This window comes from Lycium barbarum, chromosome 3, assembly GCF_019175385.1.
Source record: "Lycium barbarum isolate Lr01 chromosome 3, ASM1917538v2, whole genome shotgun sequence".
Classification (NCBI taxonomy): Eukaryota; Viridiplantae; Streptophyta; class Magnoliopsida; order Solanales; family Solanaceae; genus Lycium; species Lycium barbarum.
This window is the reverse complement of record NC_083339.1, coordinates 8,813,626-8,833,445: the sequence shown is the minus strand read 5'-3', so window position 1 is coordinate 8,833,445 and position 19,820 is coordinate 8,813,626. Positions and strand designations below refer to the sequence as shown.

Below are 19,820 nucleotides of genomic sequence, written 5' to 3'. Positions count from 1 at the left end.
ATCACCAGGCTGTGCGTCTGTACCTGCGGGCATGAAACGCAGCCCCCGGAGAAGGGGGTCAGTACGAAATATGTACTGAGTATGCAAAGCAGAAGGTACAGAAATAAATCTGAATAATAATCGAATCAGATATATAGAAAATAATACATATCAAAATGTTTATTTCCAAAGTATAAATTATGCATAGGGCACTGGAAAATGTGGTCGCCCGCCTGTCGATGGCGCCACAACACAGCATAACACCAGAAAGTTTCAAATCTCCGAATCCCCGTCACACATCACAACACAGCATAACGCCAAACATAAGTGGAACCCGGCCCTCGAGCGAGGAGCACGGTGAACCATAAACACAGCATAACACCGGAATGTATCAAAAAGCGCACGACAACAGAACCGGCCCGGGAACCGGCGAACGATATCATAGTAGGCACGAGCGGAGTAGTGAGGAATCATATGCATAAAATCATTATTATAAATCCGAAGGATAAGTAAAATAGTCATATTCGAAATCGGAATGATAATTATCACTTTTTGATTCAAAGTTGTCGAATTTACATAAAGGGCGTCGCGGGACCCACGGATGAGTATAGACCCGAACTGAGCCCGTCTATGAAAAACATACTCATTTTATATCATACAAACTCCTACGAAAATTTCAAAGCAATCCGAGCTTTTCTGAGGAAATTATGGGCGTTTGAAGTTTTGAAATCGCTAAAGAATGAACTTTAAAACAAAAATCAGCTTTCATGTAATCTTTACAAATTATGGATTCCAAGAACATAAGGATCAATGTTTTGCCATGACAAGGCAAGGATGCCAAAGAACAAATGCGATTCATAAACATGCTCGGATTGTGAGAATAGAGTTTCCTCGAGGCTTATATCATAGCCTAGTTTAACTAAGGCATGCCGAAGAAGGAGGATTCTAAAGCTAATCCAAATCTACGCCTCGGGCTCCCCAAGGTCTACAAATACGCCAACGAATACCAAACATTAGCTAAGGGCACTTAAGCCATTCATTCCAACTATTCATTAAATTTTACAGAAAATTCGGCAGCATTTCCCCTATAAATAGGCCATCCCGAGAATTTAACTCGCTCAAAATCAACAACAACAACAACAACAACAACAACCAACCTAGCAACATCGATAATCAATTCGAAAGGCAAAATAACAATAGTAACTTTCTTTTACATCATTCAACAACTTTCCAACTATTCGTTTCAACGGCTTACATTCAAGCCACAATATAGCTCATACATTCAATTGTCAACCCGAATTCTTACCAACAACATTCAAGAACTTTCTAAACAGTTTACATAATTTTTCCAACAATCCAATAATTTAATCCAATGTGGCCGAAAACAGCCCCAAACCGAGAGCAACCCCCTATGCCACACTTCTCAACTTCTATTCATGATTTGTGTCAACAATCCACAATGTAACGATATAATTCTCATAAATATACAAATTACGTCAAACGCACAATAAGCCTCAAATCAGTCCGCAACAATTCACCATATCATTTTGGGACATTAAACTCTCATTTCCAACATAAAAGTCATCACAACAACCATTAAAACGCTAAGCGACATTAGTGTTCTTTGGCATATAGCATGACCCATATTCATCTATCACTACACATATACATATATTGATGATTCTTAGCCATCCTACACACTACAACAATTTAACTCGCTGCAAGGAATTTATTCAACACCCAATCAAAATACCCATTTACACGGCTAACTTCAAACCCACCATATCTCACAAATTTCACCCATATTAACATACTGCAACAAGCATATAACACTCACAACTCATAAAACAAGAGAAATTCTTACCTTTCTTCTTCAATCCCACAAATAGTTAGGGTTTGTGATCTTGCCAAACGGATGATTTGATCGCCCCAACAACACTTCCACACTACTTAGGGACCTCAAAATAGTGGGTTTACACCAAAGAAATAATTTTGGGATGGCTTGAATTGGATTTGTTTTTTTTTTTTTGTTCTTGGCCGTGTGGTTGAAGTTGTTCTTCAACTTCTTGCTCTTTTTTTTTTTGATGGAATGGTAGAAAAGATGACTACTTGGTCATCTTTTGTGCTTATATGAATATTGTCCAAGTGTCCATGGCCCACACATGGGGTGGACCAATTAAAATTGGCCACACAATGTGTGGGACCAATTCCCATTTACATGGCCACCAAGGAATTTTTTTTTTTTTGCACAACATTTTAATTCCAATTTTATGAATTGTAGTCCCAATTTTCCCTAAGTGTTCAATGCCATCAATTTCATACATGACTTATATCTCAAATTAAAATCAAATGGTCAAAAGTCCCGACTTCAAATCCCGGAATAATCTTGGCCTTAAATTATCATAGTTAATCCGGGTTGTTCCAATGTATAAAAATACGGGACGTAACACAAGCCCTATTTTCAATGTCATCCCATATGTGTAGTAACTACTTACCCTCTGAAAAATATCATGCATAAACCGGAATTGTCCGGTAGGTTAACCAAATGGGCTGTAGAAATTAACGGTTATGATATCGAGAATAAACCTCGAATGGCCATCAAATTCCAGATCTTGGCCGATTTCGTGGCAGATTTTACCCCGGCTATGATCCCCGAGGTCGAGAGAGAGCTTCTGCTGACCTCGGGAAAGGCCTCGGGCGTTTGGTCTCTACATACGGACGGAGCGTCGAACCTCAAAGGTTCCGGGCTAAGGATCGTCCTTAGGACCCCGGCCGGGGATGCCATTCGACAGTCCATTAGAACTGCTAAATTGACTAACAATAAAGCCGAGTATAAGGCTATGATTGCAGGTTTGGAATTGGCTCGAAGTATGGGGGCCGAAATAATCAAGCCAAAATGTGATTCGCTTTTGGTCGTGAACCAGGTGAACGACGTCTTCGAGGTCAAAGACGAACGGATGCAGAGGTATCATGAAAAAACCCAAGTGGTACTTCATCGATTTAGAGAATGGACCATGCAGCATATACCGAGGGAGCAGAACAGCGAGGCCGATGCATTGGCAAATTTGGGATCCTCAGTCGAAGGGGAGGAAATCAACCCCGGGGCGACGGTGCACTTGTCAAACACTGCCATAGAAAACGGACACGCTGAAATAAACACTATGGGTTTAACTTGGGATTGGCGCAACAAATTCATCGACTACTTGCGTGATGGTAAGCTCCCAAACGACCCAAAGGAATCACGGTCACTAAGGACCAAGGCCGCCCGCTTTTGCTTGGTAAAAGGCCAATTGTATCGACGCTCTTTCCTCGGCCCCCTGGCTAAGTGTTTGGGCCCCGGTGAAATGAAATACGTGATGAGAGAGGTACACGAAGGAACTTGTGGCAACCACTCCGGTGCGAAAGCTCTGGTCCGAAAAATTATCAGGGCCGGTTATTACTAGAACCGGATAGACGAAGACTCGAAAATTTTTGTCCGAAAATGTGACGGGTGTCAGAAACAGGCTCCGATGATTCACCAGCCCGGAGAGTTTCTCCATTCGGTGGTCTCACATTGGCCTTTCATGAAGTGGGGAATGGACATCGTGGGCCCGTTACCCTGGGCACCAGGTAAGGCTCGATTCATTTTGTTTATGACTGATTATTTCTCTAAGTGGGTGGAAGCGCAGACCTTTGAAAAAATCAGAGAAAAGGAAGTCATTGACTTCATATGGGATCACATCATCTGTCATTTCGGCATCCCCGCCGAGATAACTTGTGATAACGGCCCTCAGTTCGTGGGTGCCAAGGTTAGCAATTTCCTCGAGGGATTGAAAATCAAGAAAATTGTATCAACCCCGTATCACCCGTGTGCAAACGGGCAGGCGGAATCCACCAACAAGACGATAATCCAAAATCTGAGGAAAAGACTTGAAGCATCAAAGCACCATTGGAGAGAAATATTGCCGGAAGTGTTGTGGGCTTACAGAACCACGTCCAAATCAAGCACGAGGGAGACCCCATTCTCATTGGTTTACGGGGCCGAAGCCCTTATCCCTATGGAAGCTGGCGAACCAACTCTCCGGTTCAGGTATACCACCGAGGAATCAAACGAGGAGGCCATGGCTGTGAAGCTCGACCTCACAGATGAACTACGAGAAAACGCGTTGGTCCGTATTGCAGCCCAGAAACAGAGAATGGAAAGATACTACAATCGAAGAGCCAATTTTCGACACTTCCAAGTCGGGGAATTGGTGCTTCGAAAAGTTACCTTACACACCAAGAACCCCAACGAGGGAAAGTTGGGTCCAAACTGGGAAGGCCCGTATAAGATAACCGGGATAACGGGCAAGGGGTCGTACCAGTTGGAGTCCATGGACGGGCAGCGGTTGCGTAATAACTGGAATATGGCTCATCTGAAAAGATATTACTGCTAAGGTATGGGCTCCCCGTGTTCTCCTGTTAACCTTTGTCTTTTGCAGGGAGTCAAGAACGGGATAAAATTAGAGTTTAGGCCTGAAAACACGTGTTACACTTTTTTCCTTAGTACGGTTTTGTCCCAAAATGGGTTTTCCGACAAGGTTTTTAATGAGACAACCAGTACAACGTGTTACTTGACAAAAATAAAGGGTGAACGCCCGGGCCAGCGAGGTCACGCCCTCCGAGTGGGGACTTAATAGCACTCACCCGACCTTGCAGCTCGGATAAGTGCTAGGGGAATACTATGCCCACATCGAAGATCACCCCGGTCAAAGAAGACGAAGAAACTCAACACTTGCCAAGGCAAAATTATCACGGCCATCGGCCATAGCCTTCGATGTAAGGACCAAACGATCATAATGAATCGTGTCCCATTTAGTATTTGCTACGACAAAGGCAAAAGGAATGAAAATTATCATGTGAACAAATATTTGGCAAGTAAATGGGCGTTATCCCGGTGATAACAGTCGTATTTCGACACTGCTTCATTCGCACGCCCTATACCGGGCACAATGGTCGAAATTCGACAAAGGCAACGAGGTCATAGCGAACCGAGCCAGGTAAGAATAAAAAATTTGACTAAGGCAACGAGTTCATAATGATCTGAGCCAAAATTTAGCCAAGGCCGAAGAAATACCGGCCCTAAAATATTGCCAAAAAAATACCGGCCCTAAGGAAATGCCTATCGTGTTTCGGAGACATCTGAATTCACAACGCATCGGGTAAGTCCTACGGGTACGGTGAACTAACAACCACGAGCCAGCTCGCCCTCGAAACGGACCAACACTTCCGGCAAAAGTAATGTCAAACATTCAAACAAGGAAACCAGAAAGAGGCATTTTTCATTTACACAAAGGGATGTTTTTTACATCGAAAAATCAAAGTCCCACAGAGGCAAAAAATAAAATAAAAGCCAAGTTCAGGCCCTAATCTACTTGGAATGGCTGGAACCGGAGCGCTCAGACTCTGTCCGCTCGGAGTCATCGGAGTCAGAACCAAGAGTATCCTTAGCCTCTCCTTCGACCCTTTTAGCCTTGGCAATAAGGGCCGGAAGATCGGTGAAGCCATGCTCGGCTTGCTCGAGAGTAATCCTCCGAGACTTCCACTTCTCGTATTCAGCAACAATAGTAGTCTGAGCCTCGGCGGCCTCGACACTCTTCAGAGCCTCGTCCAAATCAGCCTCGGCCTGGGCCAACTTCGCTGCTAGGGCATCCCGAGCCTCCCCAAGAACATTCTGCATCTGGATGGCCAATTGAAGCTCGGTCTGGAAGGTGTCATTTGCATCGGTCGTTACCTTAAGTTCGTTCTTCAGGTCATCGTATATCCGGGCCCTACTCTCCGCTTTCTCTTCGAACACCCTAGCACGCTCCTCATACCGGGCACTCTTAGATTCGAGGACCCGGTTCCTCTCGGCCAAGCTGGAAGCATCCGACTTCACCAGATCCAGCTCCTCCCGGAGCTGGGAGAAAGCGGTCTCAAGCTCACCGAGCCTCGAGGAAATTTGAGCGTTATCCCGGTTAAGGCCGATATTCTCAGCTTCGAGGCTCCGATTGTATTCGGTCATGGCGACCAGCTCACTCCAAAGCTGACGGTTCTCGGCCTTCGCTGCGTCAAGCTCGGGCTGAACATTGTAAAGAGCGACTGCTCGACTCAGCTCCTCCTCCTTCTCCCGAAGAAGATGCACATACTTCTCCGTTTCCCGGCCCTGGGCGTCTAATTGGCCCTTAAGATCATCCATCTCCTGCTGGGCGCGGACGAAGGCCTCGTTGACAAGCACCACACTCTGCAAAAGAAAGCAAGTTAAAAATTTGAACGAGACAGGGTTAAAATTCTTAGTAAAGGTGTGCAGAGACGGCTTAAAATCCTACCCGGTTGCCCGCATGCATACCCTCGTTGATAAGGCATTGCCAGGTGACCCCGGTCATCTTTCGCTTGTCCGAATCTGAGACAAGAGGCCTCAGGTAACTCGCTATGCCCACCGGGCGAGAAAGGAAGCTGCAGTCCTCGGGGACGGTGACCACGACCGATTTGGTTCTCCTCGGTTCCACGCTCGGCGCCGGAAAAATACGCACCAAGATGTCACTGGCCCCAGATTCGGAGGACCGGTTGGCCGACCTCGTGGCCCGAGGGATAGGGAGATGCCCGAATCCCGCAGCTTCGCCGGTAGCGGGAGGGGTGCCCGAGAACATATTGTCAAACACATCAGGCCTCGGAGCCGGAGTAGAGGAACTTGGTGCAGCCTCAATATCTTCGGCAAAGCTCGGGGGTTCTGCAGTTGCAGTAGGTTCATGCTCGGGCGTCAGATCAAGGTCAACGGGGACTTCGATCTCCGGTTCTGGCCAGGTCTTTTGACCGAGTTCAGCAGCGGCCGCCTCCCCGGACCTCCTTATCCTTTGCAGGGGAGCTTCTTCAAAAGAAGTTTCACCTGTAATGTCGACAAAGTCAATCGACCTTAGAGGAGCCGGGGAAAGAATTTCTTCCGCACCTGTTTGTGAGACCGGAACCAGGAGTCCTTCAGCAGCGGAAGGAAGAGGTGAAATGGCAACAGCCTCCGCAGGGATCAGAGCAACGGGGGAATCAGCATCAACTCTCCGAATAATGATGTCGGGCTCTGCTTCATCCCGTGAGGTCCGGGCGATGCTCCTCGCCCTCTTTTTCGACTTTTGCCCTCTATCCGAGGGCCTCTTTCTTTTAGCAGCAGCAGCAGCAAGGGCACGGGACGCACCCGCTGAGTCGAACTCAGATGCCGACGCGGTGGGTTCGGCGCCCGACTCCGGTCTTGGATCCACCGAGCCCTTGGGCAAGCCTGAAAGTCGAAGGAACAATGAGTACGGATAATGAAAAATGCAGTGAACACAGGTAAAAGCAAAGCATTACCGTGGTTTTGGGCGACCCATCGGCCGCATGATAGGTGGGCCCATGTCCGGTTGTCATGGTCATACTGGCTGAGGAGCGACGTGACCCATTCATTTAGGTTACGGACGGCCGGAGGAATGTATCCGTTGGCTAATAAAAATAAGAAAAGCAGTGAGAAAATAAGACCGAAGAATGACAAAACATACAAAGGCAATAACTCGAAGTTCAGGCTTACGCTTGTTATTCCACTCTTCCGGGAAAGGCATGAAATCATTCGAAATGATGTCCGAGGTCCTCACTCGGACGAACCATTCCAACCAGCCTCGGTCCCTGTCTTCATCCATCTTAAAAAAAAAGGGGTTCCGGCTGCGTTTTGCTAATTTTATCACGCCGCCCCGGAATAGCCTCGGGGAGTATAGACGTATAAAGTGGGCCAACGTGAACTCTTTCTCGGCATTATTGGCCAGTAGCCGAAGACACGCCATGACCCTCCAAACAATCGGGCCGATTTGGGCCAAGATCACACCGTATGTCCGACACATGTCTAGGATGACCGGGTCGATCGGAGGGTCGAGTTTGAGAGTGAAGGGGTAGGTGTAAACGTTCAAAAAGCCTTTCCGATGGTCGGTAACTGAACCGAACGTGTATTCCACCCGCAGTCAGCCCGGACCAGGTCGAGCTTATCCTTGGTAATGGAGGAGGGGTATCGCCTCACATCGAATCCCCTGTCAGCCACCGACGAAGGTTTTTCAACCTCGAGGTCTTTGCTGAAGTTGAATTTGGCCGGTATAATATCCGAGGATATAGGCTCGAAGGAGCTCTTTGCTTTAACCGGAGATACGGTCTTGGTTCCTGGGGATGAAACCGAGGGAATGTCATGGGAAGTGGTTTCAGACATTTCGAAATGTGAAAAGAAGAAGTTGAATAGATTCAAAAGAGGGGCTACAGAAAACAGAGGGCAATAGAGGAACAGACAATGTGGAAGAACTCAGAAAACGAGAATCAATGGTGGACAACAGCAGTTCAGTGTAGAGAATGGAGCAGAATTGTCTCCTTTTGCGTAGAGTAGACAACGAATTAGCAACAAACTCGATCTGGAAGGAGAGCAGATGTGATGAAAAGGAATAAGCGAAGAGCAGAAATCTAAAGCAGAGAGGAAATAGGTTGAAGATTTGAAGGGTGCTGAAATGGAGAAATGAAGGGTTAAGAGGACGTTTTATAGTTTTGGGAGTTTTTGCGGTTACGGTTTTCGGCCAATCCGGGAGTGCCACGTGCCCCCATAATTAATGAGAAGTGACTCGAAACGACGTGCGTGCGACGGTTGTCAGAGAGGACCATCCGGGACAGGACACGTGGCCGCTGAAAAGGGAGTTGTGACGCAACCGCTCCCGCCAAAATGAATAGATAACAACGAGCTAACGGGGTCACCGATTTCGTGATTCATCCACTTCCCGATTACCCCGATAGATCGGTGACCCGGGAATTGTGGGGACTATCTGTATACGGTAAAAATCGGGTATAAGTCAAAACCGGTGATACGGGGAACAGAAGGAAGGAGGTCACAAGAACATAGATGAAGATTTTCATTCTGAACCGGAGGAACGGTCGGACCGGAGGATCGCCCGGACCGGAGCCAAGCGAGGGGCCGATTGGTCCGGCTTCTTCATCATCGGTCGGTCGAGGCCGTTAGTCCCAATATCCGTGGCTATTGGTCCGGTAGAGCCGTTGCGCGTGAGCTACGCGTCGGTAGCGTCCTGTCATGGTCAACCACTAACCATGCGTGTGTCAGACCGTACGGTCAACCTAACCCACTCAGAGCTGTCCTTCCTCTTGTTTTTTAATGATTTGTATTGTATGAAACCCATAGAGGCAACACTATAAATAGAGCTCATCCCTCTCCTTTGTAGAGGTTGGCTTACACTTGTCAAACACACTTTGTAATAGCAATATATACACAAGATCTCTCTCAAACACCTGATTTCGGTCACATTTGTTGTGTTATTTCTTGCATTACTTCAATCGAATGACATTCACACATTAGTGAAACACACAAATATATAGCAAACCACCGATTATCATTGCTTTCGTCGCATCATATCTATATTTATACCTTTCTTTTATCAAGTAGATTGAGGCTTAACCACGCATCTTATACCCACTCACAAATTCAATTGATTATCCAAATTCGGGGTAAACAAGGTCAAGAATTTTCGAGGAGCCTGTTTCGATTTCCGGAGGATATAATGCATAAAGATCACAAAAAGAGTTCTGTTTCATTGTTCTTTCATATTTATGGTTGTCATAAACATTATCTTTAATCGGAAAGAAAAAAATGCTGCTCTACGAGGGAAGATGGGGATTAAAGGCCAATAGCCTGATGTCAGCTTCCACGACATAAGTTTTATAGTTCTTTCGTATATTTGGTTTTCATATACGTTTTTCATAATTGAATGAACGTTTTGGTTCTCAATTTCTCAAAATATTTCAATTCATGATACACACAAGAAATAACCTAATTCAACAGTCTTTTGTTCAATCTCTCGTGGAATTAAATTTTCTCTAGTACAATTCAAGAGAATGAACTCTTGGCCTCGAATGTCCATATAAAGAACACGCGGAGAGACTGATCAGGGGCTCCTATACTTCTTCACAAGAATACGAAAAGTGTTCTTTTTATCGCATTTATTATTTCATTATTTTGAATATTATTGAATTTTTGTATTTGGAACATGTAAGCTTCACATCAATGATAATTATGAGTTGCGTCATCAGAATTGTTAGCATATGCCATAAATTGGAAAAGACCTGTTCTTGTAAAGAGAGTAGCAGTACCGGTCACACAAATAATTTTTGGCATTTTGCCAAACCTCATTTAATCCCTACACCACTTGGACAGGGAAATTTGAAAACCTACTCGATCGAATCCAAAATTTAGATGCAGTCAATTCGAAAAGAGTGTTTTTTTTAATTATAAAAATATAAACCAATAAATGTATAATATGTGATAGAAATTTATTTGCACCGGGTATTAATACAAAACCAATATTATATTAAATACATGATACATATTTGCGAATACATTTATATTACGTAACTATGATTAATTAATTCATATTTTCACTTCATTGAATCACTTAATCATGGTAAGCTAAATTGAATTGGTGTATTATTTACCCACTACATGTGGCTTTTTGGTAGGGTGTACGTAGTGCAAAAATCTTATTTTACCAACTTCATTGAGTAAAATAACCGGTTTATATGCAATAATTCCTACCAAAAGAGGCTGCAGCATGAGAAATTTTAGCAATATTTAGGTTTAGAGTGCCCATGTTTACTTCACCGAATTGTAGTTTATGTTACACAGATATAATGGCAACAATAATAGACTATAAAGCAAGACGGCAAAAAGCAACAACAAATCGACGATAAATGACCTTGTAGAAGTATATGCATACACATTTAAGTAATCGTCTCTGTTCATTTACGTAATTCTAAACAGCTGGAGACGGGCTGATCAATTTGGCCGTGGGATACATTGCCACCCTGTACAATGTTGAAGGTAGTGTTTGAGATCATCACTCGGTCGTTCAACAGTCCAGGTTTGGTAGAATTCGAATGGATTGAAGATGTTGTTTTCGCTGTAAGTAGACAACAAACCAGCCTGAGTTCCACAAACAAACAAGTCATCTTCAGATTTAATGCTACCAGTACATGCTTCCTCCTTGTCAGCTGCCTGCAGGATGAAATAAAAGAGCCAGTTAGGTAGTGAAAGAGACTATTTCAAATCCAGAAGATCATTAAAGATAGCAATATAAGAATTGGTCGTATTTAAGCAAAAGAAAATTTCAAACATCAATCAATTGTCATTTATAGTATGCAACAAAAGACTTCTTACACGGCGTCCTTCAAAGTGCCGTGAGCTTTCCTCACATTATTCTTCCACATGACTTCCACTTTCATTAACTATTTTGAGATAAATATGAAGCATCTAGATCCCTAATAAGAACCTAATGGGCATCCTATACAACTGGCTGATAGAGACTGGATAACCACCAAAAGTCATGTGTCATATATTGAAGGAGAAGAATGAAGTCTCTTTTTCTGTTTCATATTTTTCTTTCTTTCTTTCTTTTTTTGGGGGGGCCGGGGGGTGGGGTGGTGGTGGTAGGGGTAGGGAAAGGGGATCGTTGGGCTCCGACAGTTCCATTTTGACCTTTTGAATGTCTGATTCTATATTGTGAAGTAAGATGCGTTTATAAGCAATTGGAGGGAGGGGCATTGAAACATAGGGAATTCACTAGCATAACTAAAAATGCATATACAGAATTACGAAAGAAATTTAAGGGAGATTGATGGGAATGGAACAAAGATAACTTCATATCCAGCTTGATCGCTAATTTTCTCAAATGGAAAAGCCAGCAGAAATTTTATTTGAAACAAGGACATGTAATTGATTCGAACTACGTTACATGGACCCTTAAATTGGGCTGGTTCACTTGTTAGGTCTGACAAGAAAAGGATGTGGAATGACCTCAAAGCTGAATTTGCTCAACTTACATCAAGTTCTTTAACTTTTCCAAATCTGCCAAGCAACCATAAGCATATAACTCCACTGGAAAAGAAGCAGCGATGAAGGAGAAGAATGGGGGACAAGTTTCTTTTGAGCTAGTCCAAAAACTAATAAAATATAAGTAAAAGAATAAAGAGATATAAGACGAAACACTACCAAATTAGATGATTTAGAAAATTATTTTTCCTGCTATATAATACATTATTGTATGTTCTAGATATATGATTATTCTATTGATGCCAAAGTAAAAAGTTATCTCTATGTATCCAGACTTTATTACTAATCGGACTAGGCACATCAAGCACCTAAAAGATAGGCAGCGTAAATGTACGTTTTCAATTGCCAGAAAGAGCAGGAAAATCTCAAAAAGTTGTGCACCCAAAGACTCATTGGAACCAAAGGTGCTTCATTATTACAATCCATTCCCAGAGAAGAGAGTACAGTTACCTTCCGTTGAACGGCAACAAAGCTTTACCTACAAGACCCTCAATTTTTATCATCAGAATCTATATCTTTTGACTATAGACAAGCTAAGAGTCATAAAGTGGACGGTGTAGTTGAAGTGTAGTTGAATTTAAGGTTCACCCATTTTCTTACTTCTTAGCTATGATAGTAGTAGCTTTGGATTGAGGCTTAGTTGTTGTCTGTTTGTTTTGTTCGGCTGCCATAGTAGGTTTGGATTTCAAAGCCTCTAAGAATCAACTTAACGGGAGAAGTGCTGCAGAGGTGGATGGGAAATTAGTTACTTTATATGGTCTCGGGCGATCCTTACCTCTTGAAGTGCCTTTTGAGGTTGAGTTAGGCCATGATCCATTTCTTCAGATGGCATCAGAGCCAAGCCCATCTCAATTCTTGGTTTACCTGATGGGCCTCCAAATTATGTTGTCCACGCTCCAGTTGGCAGGCCTAGGCATGCCGGGGGTGCTAGAATTTGGTCTCCTTATATGGTCTTGAGCAATTCTCACCTCTTAAGCTAACTTTTGCGGCTAAGTTAGGCCCCAGGTCTATTGCTTTCACAAGCGCATAGCACCACAATTCCGTGAAGTTATCGTCCGCATGCCTTGAAACCGTTCCTAAGTTACTCCCCTTTCTTCCTCTTCACCCCAACAAACCCCATCCCTCAAACACCACCATTGATCTCTTTTATTCTTTCTTCCTTCCTAAGCCATAACTAGCCCCACCCTTACACTACACCAGGCTTTATGCCCCGGCGAAGTCCCACTGGCTCTTGTTGCTCTTTTTTTTTTTTTTCTTTTGTTCCTCATCTTTTGATCTTTTATTTATCCTCAATTCTTTTCTACTAAACACTTTGTTTAAAGTAATTCAAATTTGTGCTTAGTATGGAATCAAGAGAAAGGAGGGTTGCCGAGGGTCAATCGGAAACAGCCTCCCTACCCAGGTAGGGGTAAGGCTGCGTACATCTTACCCTCCCCAGACCCCACTATTGTGGGATTACACTGGGTAGTGACCAAGACCATGGAATCAAGAAAAAGAAAAAAGTTTTCTGAGCAACTCTGACAGAAGAAACAATCACAAGCATTTTCGAGGAACAAAATGCAGATTAATGTGAAGGTCAGTTCCAAGAGAAAAATGAGAAACCCACCCACCCCCCACCCCCTCCCCTCCCTTTTCCATTAAGGTAATCAATTTTATTCATTTAAAATCCACTAGAGAAAATAAAGGGACAAGGGTAAAAAATGCTCCTCTACTTTGGGAAAAGGGCTAAAAATATCTTCCTTTATAAATTTGGGTCAAAAATACCCCTCCCGCAATTAAAGTTTTCAAATATATCCCTATCTTAACGGAAATCCTCAAATCCCCCAAAATAACCCGATTTCATTTTTAAATCCGCTCCATTTAAACCCAACCCAACTACATAAAAGACCCATATGCGACCAACTTGTTCCCGAGTCCTACATTTGGAGCCACTAGGCACAGAAGCCGGTAACATACGAGTTTTTTATTTAGTTGGGCCGGGTTTAAATAGAGCGGGTTTAAAAATGAAATCAGTTTATTTTGGAAATTTTCGTTAAGACAGGGGTATGTTTGAAAAGTTTAATGACAGGAGGGGCATTTTTGACCCAAATTTGTAATGTAAGATATTTTTAGCCCTTTTCCCAAAACAGAGGGGTATTTTTGACCCTTTTCCCTAAAATAAAAGAAGCAAGTAACCCATGAAAACATAGACAAGAGAGATGGAATGGCACCTAAAGACTTTTTGAAGGCAAATTTGAGATTATCTCCTATGTTGCTCAGACTTTCCAGAAATATTGCCCCACCCCTGTCGGATCCTCCAAAAATGCACTACTTGTGTTCTTTGGCTAGCTTTTTGGTGTCAAATGATTGACGTACATGAGGCAGATACCCTACTCGACTTCCCTAGTACCCTAGCACCTCGTTAGTGCTGCTGGCATCTGTAAAATCTTGCTTACTTATCCAAAAAAGAAGTAAAGAAAGTGGACGTGAGAGAGATCAAGAACTAAGAAGCTTATCAATTTCTTTCCTTCTTCAAAGACAGCTCTTAATTTGTAAAGCTGTCTTTTGTTCTTCCAACCAAACCCTTCGAATAAGCACCAATTATCAGCATAATTTTTTGAAGCTCAACTTAATTTGATTAATGAACCAACTATGCTTCGATCCAAGTTAGTTGGGATCGTTTAGATGAATACTCAATCTAGATATTCATGTTTCAATACTTGGAGGATACCTCATAGTACGACGGTCTTTACCCTGGTCATCAACCTATCATAACACTCTTCTTACGATAGTTAGGACTTCAGGAAGAAGGATTATCTTAAATTTTCCTGCTAATTTTTTGGACACGTCAAATTTAAAGGTGAAGACTGCTCAAAGCTACTGTGCAAATCAAGTTGCTGTGTAAGAGAACGAATTGAAATTTTTTGAATAAAAGAAAGCAGTAGATGATTATCACATTGTGTTTGGTTGCAAAGTAAAATAAGTATTAGTTAGTAGATTTACCTTCTCTGTGAGATATTTAAAGGCCACCTTTTTTTGTCCAGCTTCATATATGTTGCATTGGGAATATATCTGACATGGGAGATATTTAAGTTATCAACAACAACAGCATGGACAAATATTACTGAATTTACATTAACCCTATTTCCCCATCCTTCAAAAAGATGAGAGAGAGAGGACCTGTGATTCTACACTTGCGCAAACAGCATAAATTCCCCAGTTCCTGGTGTAGTTATTGTACAAATGTACTTTGCCAAACCTAACACGAGGATGCCGCTGTCTAGTTCCATCAAAAAAACAATGGTGAATGGTGACCCTTATACATCTATCACCACAATTAGAAGGATCTGCTCCAATAAGCATTGTTTTATCGTGCTTTGAAAAGTGACACCTGGTTGCAAAAAGAAGGTTCAAGATGTAAAAATAGATGTCATAATAAGATAATATGATAAGAGAAATTGACATAAATAGCCGCCGACCAAAATAATAGCCACCAAATGTATATTTTTTGTATATTAGTGTATAATATACATAAAATGTACATTTTTTGATACATAATAGTGTATATTTTTTTGTATAATAGCGAGCAAATGTAATTATTTGTCGCTGACTGGCCAAATGTGTAACTTGCCCATATGATAAAGCTGGTTCAACTGACCTAGAAACAGTAATATCTGTGCTCTCTCTTGTGATGTCAATTAAACCATCGTCATAGTCGCTAAGGCTGCAACGATCTATCCAAATATGCCTCGACTTTGGTTTAATCTGAATGCCATCAACATCAGGTCCTCTGCCTCCCTCGAACTCTAGATTGCAGATGATCACATGTTCACATTCTTTCAACCTTAAACCTTTCCCTGTGAGTTTTATTTTTTGGCCTCGCCCATCAATAGTTTTGAAAGACGACACAGCCAAATAAGAACGGAGCTCAATGGTCCCTGAAACTTCAAAGATGATCCATAGAGGTTCTTTTTTACGACATCCATCTCGAAGTGATCCTGGCCCATCATCTACAATAAATATGCAAAAGATAAATCCTATAGTATTATCAGAGACAACAAAAAATCCATGATAACCACACTATTATAAATCCACCAGGGAGAATGCTTATTAATACATGCCATATTAGCCAAGAGGCTTTGTACATATCCAGTGAGCTCAGCTCAACAGACATTCATCCTAGAGTACAACCTATTCAGACAGTACCACAGATGGGAAAACTTATATTGCAAAAGAAAAGGAAGGATATGAATTTTGTCCAATAATACGACATAAGTAATTAAAGTTGTCTCAGAATTCCTTATATGAATTTTGTGCATAGTCACTAAGTCACCTGCCTTTAAGTGTGACAGTATGATGATTGAAGGAGAAAGAAGGGATGAGATAAATCTAAAATGGGAAGTTGTCTCAAATAAATTTCTTGGTTTGATGCAAACTTGGGTATATGTTTGAAGGGGAAAATTTTAGGAAAGAACACAACATAATAAAAGAAAGCCATCCATATAGATGATACCAACAAGTTAAGATTAGACAACTTTCTGGGAGAAGCGTGAGATATAGAGCATTCTGATCTGCCTTAAAAGGAAAATTATTTTAGCAAAAGGATGAAGTGGACATGAATAGAGCAGAATGAATAATGAGCATTCGAATAGCCAATCACAGCTAATTAAGATCAAGACATAATTGATTGATCAATTGAAGTTTCATTAAGGTAGAATAACTTAAAGAAATGGAAAGCCCTTGCTGTTCAACCCAATTCAAAAGATTTCTCTTAACCAGCCAAACCACTTAAGGACAACATCAAATCCAAAATCAAACACTTTCCATTACTCAAGAAAAACCATCTCCCTCCCAATTCAAGATAGCATAGTGTAACTTACAACAACAACAATAACATTAACTAAGCCTCAGTCCCAAACAAGTTGAAGTCAGCTCTATGAATCCTCAATGTTCCATTTTAGGTCAAGCATAGTGTAACTTACAGCAACAACAATAGCATTAACTACACCTCAGTCCAAACAAGTCTATATAAATCATCATTATTCCATTTAAGGTCAAGCATAGTTTAACTTATTACAACAAACAATTTCAACCCATAAATTATTAAAGACACAAAAACAACTTCTCAAGCCAGACACAAAGACAAGAAAGCAAACTAACCATTAAAATTAACAACTTGATAAATAAGAAGTCCCAAACAAGTCGGGGTCAGCAATATGAATTAATTGAGCGTTCCACTTAAGGGGCGGAGGGAAGAAGGGCCAAGGGGGTTTCTGGCGGAACATTGCACTGTTTATACATGGTTAAAATTATTTTTAATATATATATATATATATATATATATAGTAGACATTGAACCCCTTTGGCTTGTTCATGTGTTTACTTTTTCATATTTTGAACCCGTAAGTAAAATTTCTGGCACCACCACTACCAACGACGAAAACTACACCTCAGTCTCAAACAAGTTTGGATCAACTATGTAAATTCTCACTATTCCATTCAAGATCAAGCATATGTAACTTATTACAACAAACAATTTAACCAACAAATAATTTAACAACAAAGACAAGAAAGCAAAAACTAACCATTGAGATTAACAACTTGATAAACATGACCATCACGTCCACCAATAGAGGAACCACCAAATCCCTCAGCTTGACCAGCAAGACCACGCAAGGTAGAGTCAACATTAACATAAGGTAAATTCAAACCCATCTCTGTATTCTTGGTTTGCTGTGTTGCAGAATGACCGGATGGACCATACATATAAGGTGGACCTGGAAATGGGGGGCCTTGTTGTTGATGGTGTTTTCTGTGATGAGAGTAACGGCCATGGTGGTTCCCCATTTAATCAAGAAGTGTCTTGATTAATTTAATTGTATTGTATTACTAATTGCTACTATTGAATTTAATGATGTTTAACGCCAAAAATATTGAAACTTTTTTGCATTAGTTGTCAGTAACTGAAACCTGCCGACACAATTTTTTGGCAGCACAAATGAATACTGTAGCTTAGATCACCAGGGCCAACCAGGTGTGTCTAAGCCGTGTCAGTGCAACACTTTTTTGTCTAATCAATGGATATTCTGTACTTGGCGGATAAGATTGGAATATTTGTAACAGATATTTGGAGATTATATTTTGAATAAGTGTTTTATTTATCAAATTGGTTTATTATTTCAATTTTAAATTTGAGATATAGATTTGAAGTTCGAAAAGTGGGATTGGATGGTCAGTTTTTGAATAGTTTTGTTAATGTTTGTCCACCATTTAAAATGTAATTGAAAAACAACTACTCTTTAGAGCAGAAATAATATTTGGATAAAATTATCCTTAGCTAAAACAAGATAGGAGCGTTGGAATTAAAATTTTGACTATTAAAGTTCTAGCACAATGTGTTGGAGTTCGATAAATTCTTGAAGGCACAGTTTAAATTTCAAAAAAGTTCATAGTGTACTAGATTGTATCAGTTTAAACTCCAGCATTTCTTCCGGACATTTGAATTGCTACAATTCGAACTTCGTCAATTTGTCGGTTTTGTGCTAATGGAACCAAATAATATTTTTCAAGGTATTATGAGTGAAAGATTATCAATAGATTAGGTAACTCGTGATGCTTTTGTGAAAAATTATATAAGTTTTGAAATAGGTGTGGTGAGTAAGATAATGTTAAGGGTCATTTGCACCATTGCCCTTCAAAGGCACCGGCCTTTAATTTTTTGTCCCTTAAATTGGTGGTCTTTAATTTTATCATTCTCCTACTACTCCAGGGTCCTGGGTTCAAACCCCGATTCAATTAAAAAAACAAATTGGCAAGGTAGAGTTTCGTAGCAAAATTAGGCCAACTCAGACAAAAGTTAAGCCTTAAGGCAGAACTTTGCAAAATTTTAACTGAATAAAAAAATAAAAAATTGCGTTAATGCAAACCTCTACCATAAGGTAGAGTTCTGCCTTCAGGTATAAGCCCTGCCTGAAGGCAAAACTCTCCCTTAAGGCAGAGTTTGCCTCAAAAACTCCGCCTTAAGGCAAAGTTTGAAACTCTGTCTTGTGAATTCAAACTCTACCTTGCGATTTTTTATTTTTATTTTTCACTAAGCGGGAGTTTGAACCCGGAACCAAAGAATTTTTAGCGAAGGACAAAAATTAAAAACCACCAATTTGAGGGACAAAAATTAAAGACCAGTGCCTTTGAAGGATATTCCGCACAAAAAAATGTCCATAATATTGGAAAGAGAAGTTTTGAGAGTATTGGACTCGGCCCAACAAAGCCCATATATTGGTAGCATTATCTGTGAAGCGTGTTTGATAGAAAATCCCACATCGGAAACAAGTGACTAATTGAGCAGCTGCAAGCATTATATGAAGCGCTCGTGCTGTCTGTAGCAAAATCACGCAGCCACGTAGTGAGCACAACGCGAACTATTCTTTCGCCTTTTACTAAAGAATACCGTGTGCGCGCTGCAATTAGTGGCATACGCTAATTTTTTTAGGGAATTCTCTTAACTGAGAATCCCACAATTCTAGTTTTCAAATCTTCTGCTTTGGTGTATGTTTCTCATAAAGGAAACATAGTTAGGAATATCTCACAATTTTATAACTATTACTAGGGTGCTAATTGAAATTTTTATAAATGCTTTTTATAATTATATATATACAAGATATTAATTTTATAAATAATTTATATACATTTTAGCAAAAAAAAAATTATAAATACTTTTAAATAATTTATATACATTTTAGCAAAATTTTATTTATTTTTAATAGGATAATGAACTTTATACCTTAAGCTCATTTTAAAAGAAATTCATGGATTCAAACTCATTTATTCAAAAAGAAACAATTTTGAAATATACCTAGATTTATTTTTTGTATTTTTTATAAACTTTTTTTCACTAAGAATTTTCTCCATAATGCAAGAAAACAGGGTAATAACGAATTATAAGTTGGAAAAAAAAAAATAATCTCTCCTAATTGTAGGGAAA

The 19,820-nt window shown here is 41.0% G+C and overlaps 1 protein-coding gene and 1 non-coding gene across 2 annotated transcripts; one reads left to right on the top strand and one right to left on the bottom strand.

Annotated features, from left to right (window-relative positions):
- Positions 1-10,584: 10,584 nt before the first annotated feature.
- Positions 10,585-17,924, bottom strand: LOC132630171 (probable pectate lyase 4). Its single transcript, XM_060345750.1, has 5 exons — positions 17,425-17,924; positions 15,498-15,849; positions 15,020-15,230; positions 14,843-14,911; positions 10,585-11,026 (listed from the first exon to the last, which is right to left on the bottom strand). The coding sequence occupies exons 1-5, from the start codon at positions 17,684-17,686 to the stop codon at positions 10,808-10,810; spliced, it is 1,113 nt and encodes a 370-aa protein (XP_060201733.1). The 5' UTR covers positions 17,687-17,924; the 3' UTR covers positions 10,585-10,807.
- Positions 17,925-19,232: 1,308 nt separating this feature from the next.
- Positions 19,233-19,350, top strand: LOC132634580 (U5 spliceosomal RNA). The gene has a single exon (XR_009580281.1). It is a non-coding gene; the product is annotated as a U5 spliceosomal RNA (small nuclear RNA).
- Positions 19,351-19,820: the final 470 nt, after the last annotated feature.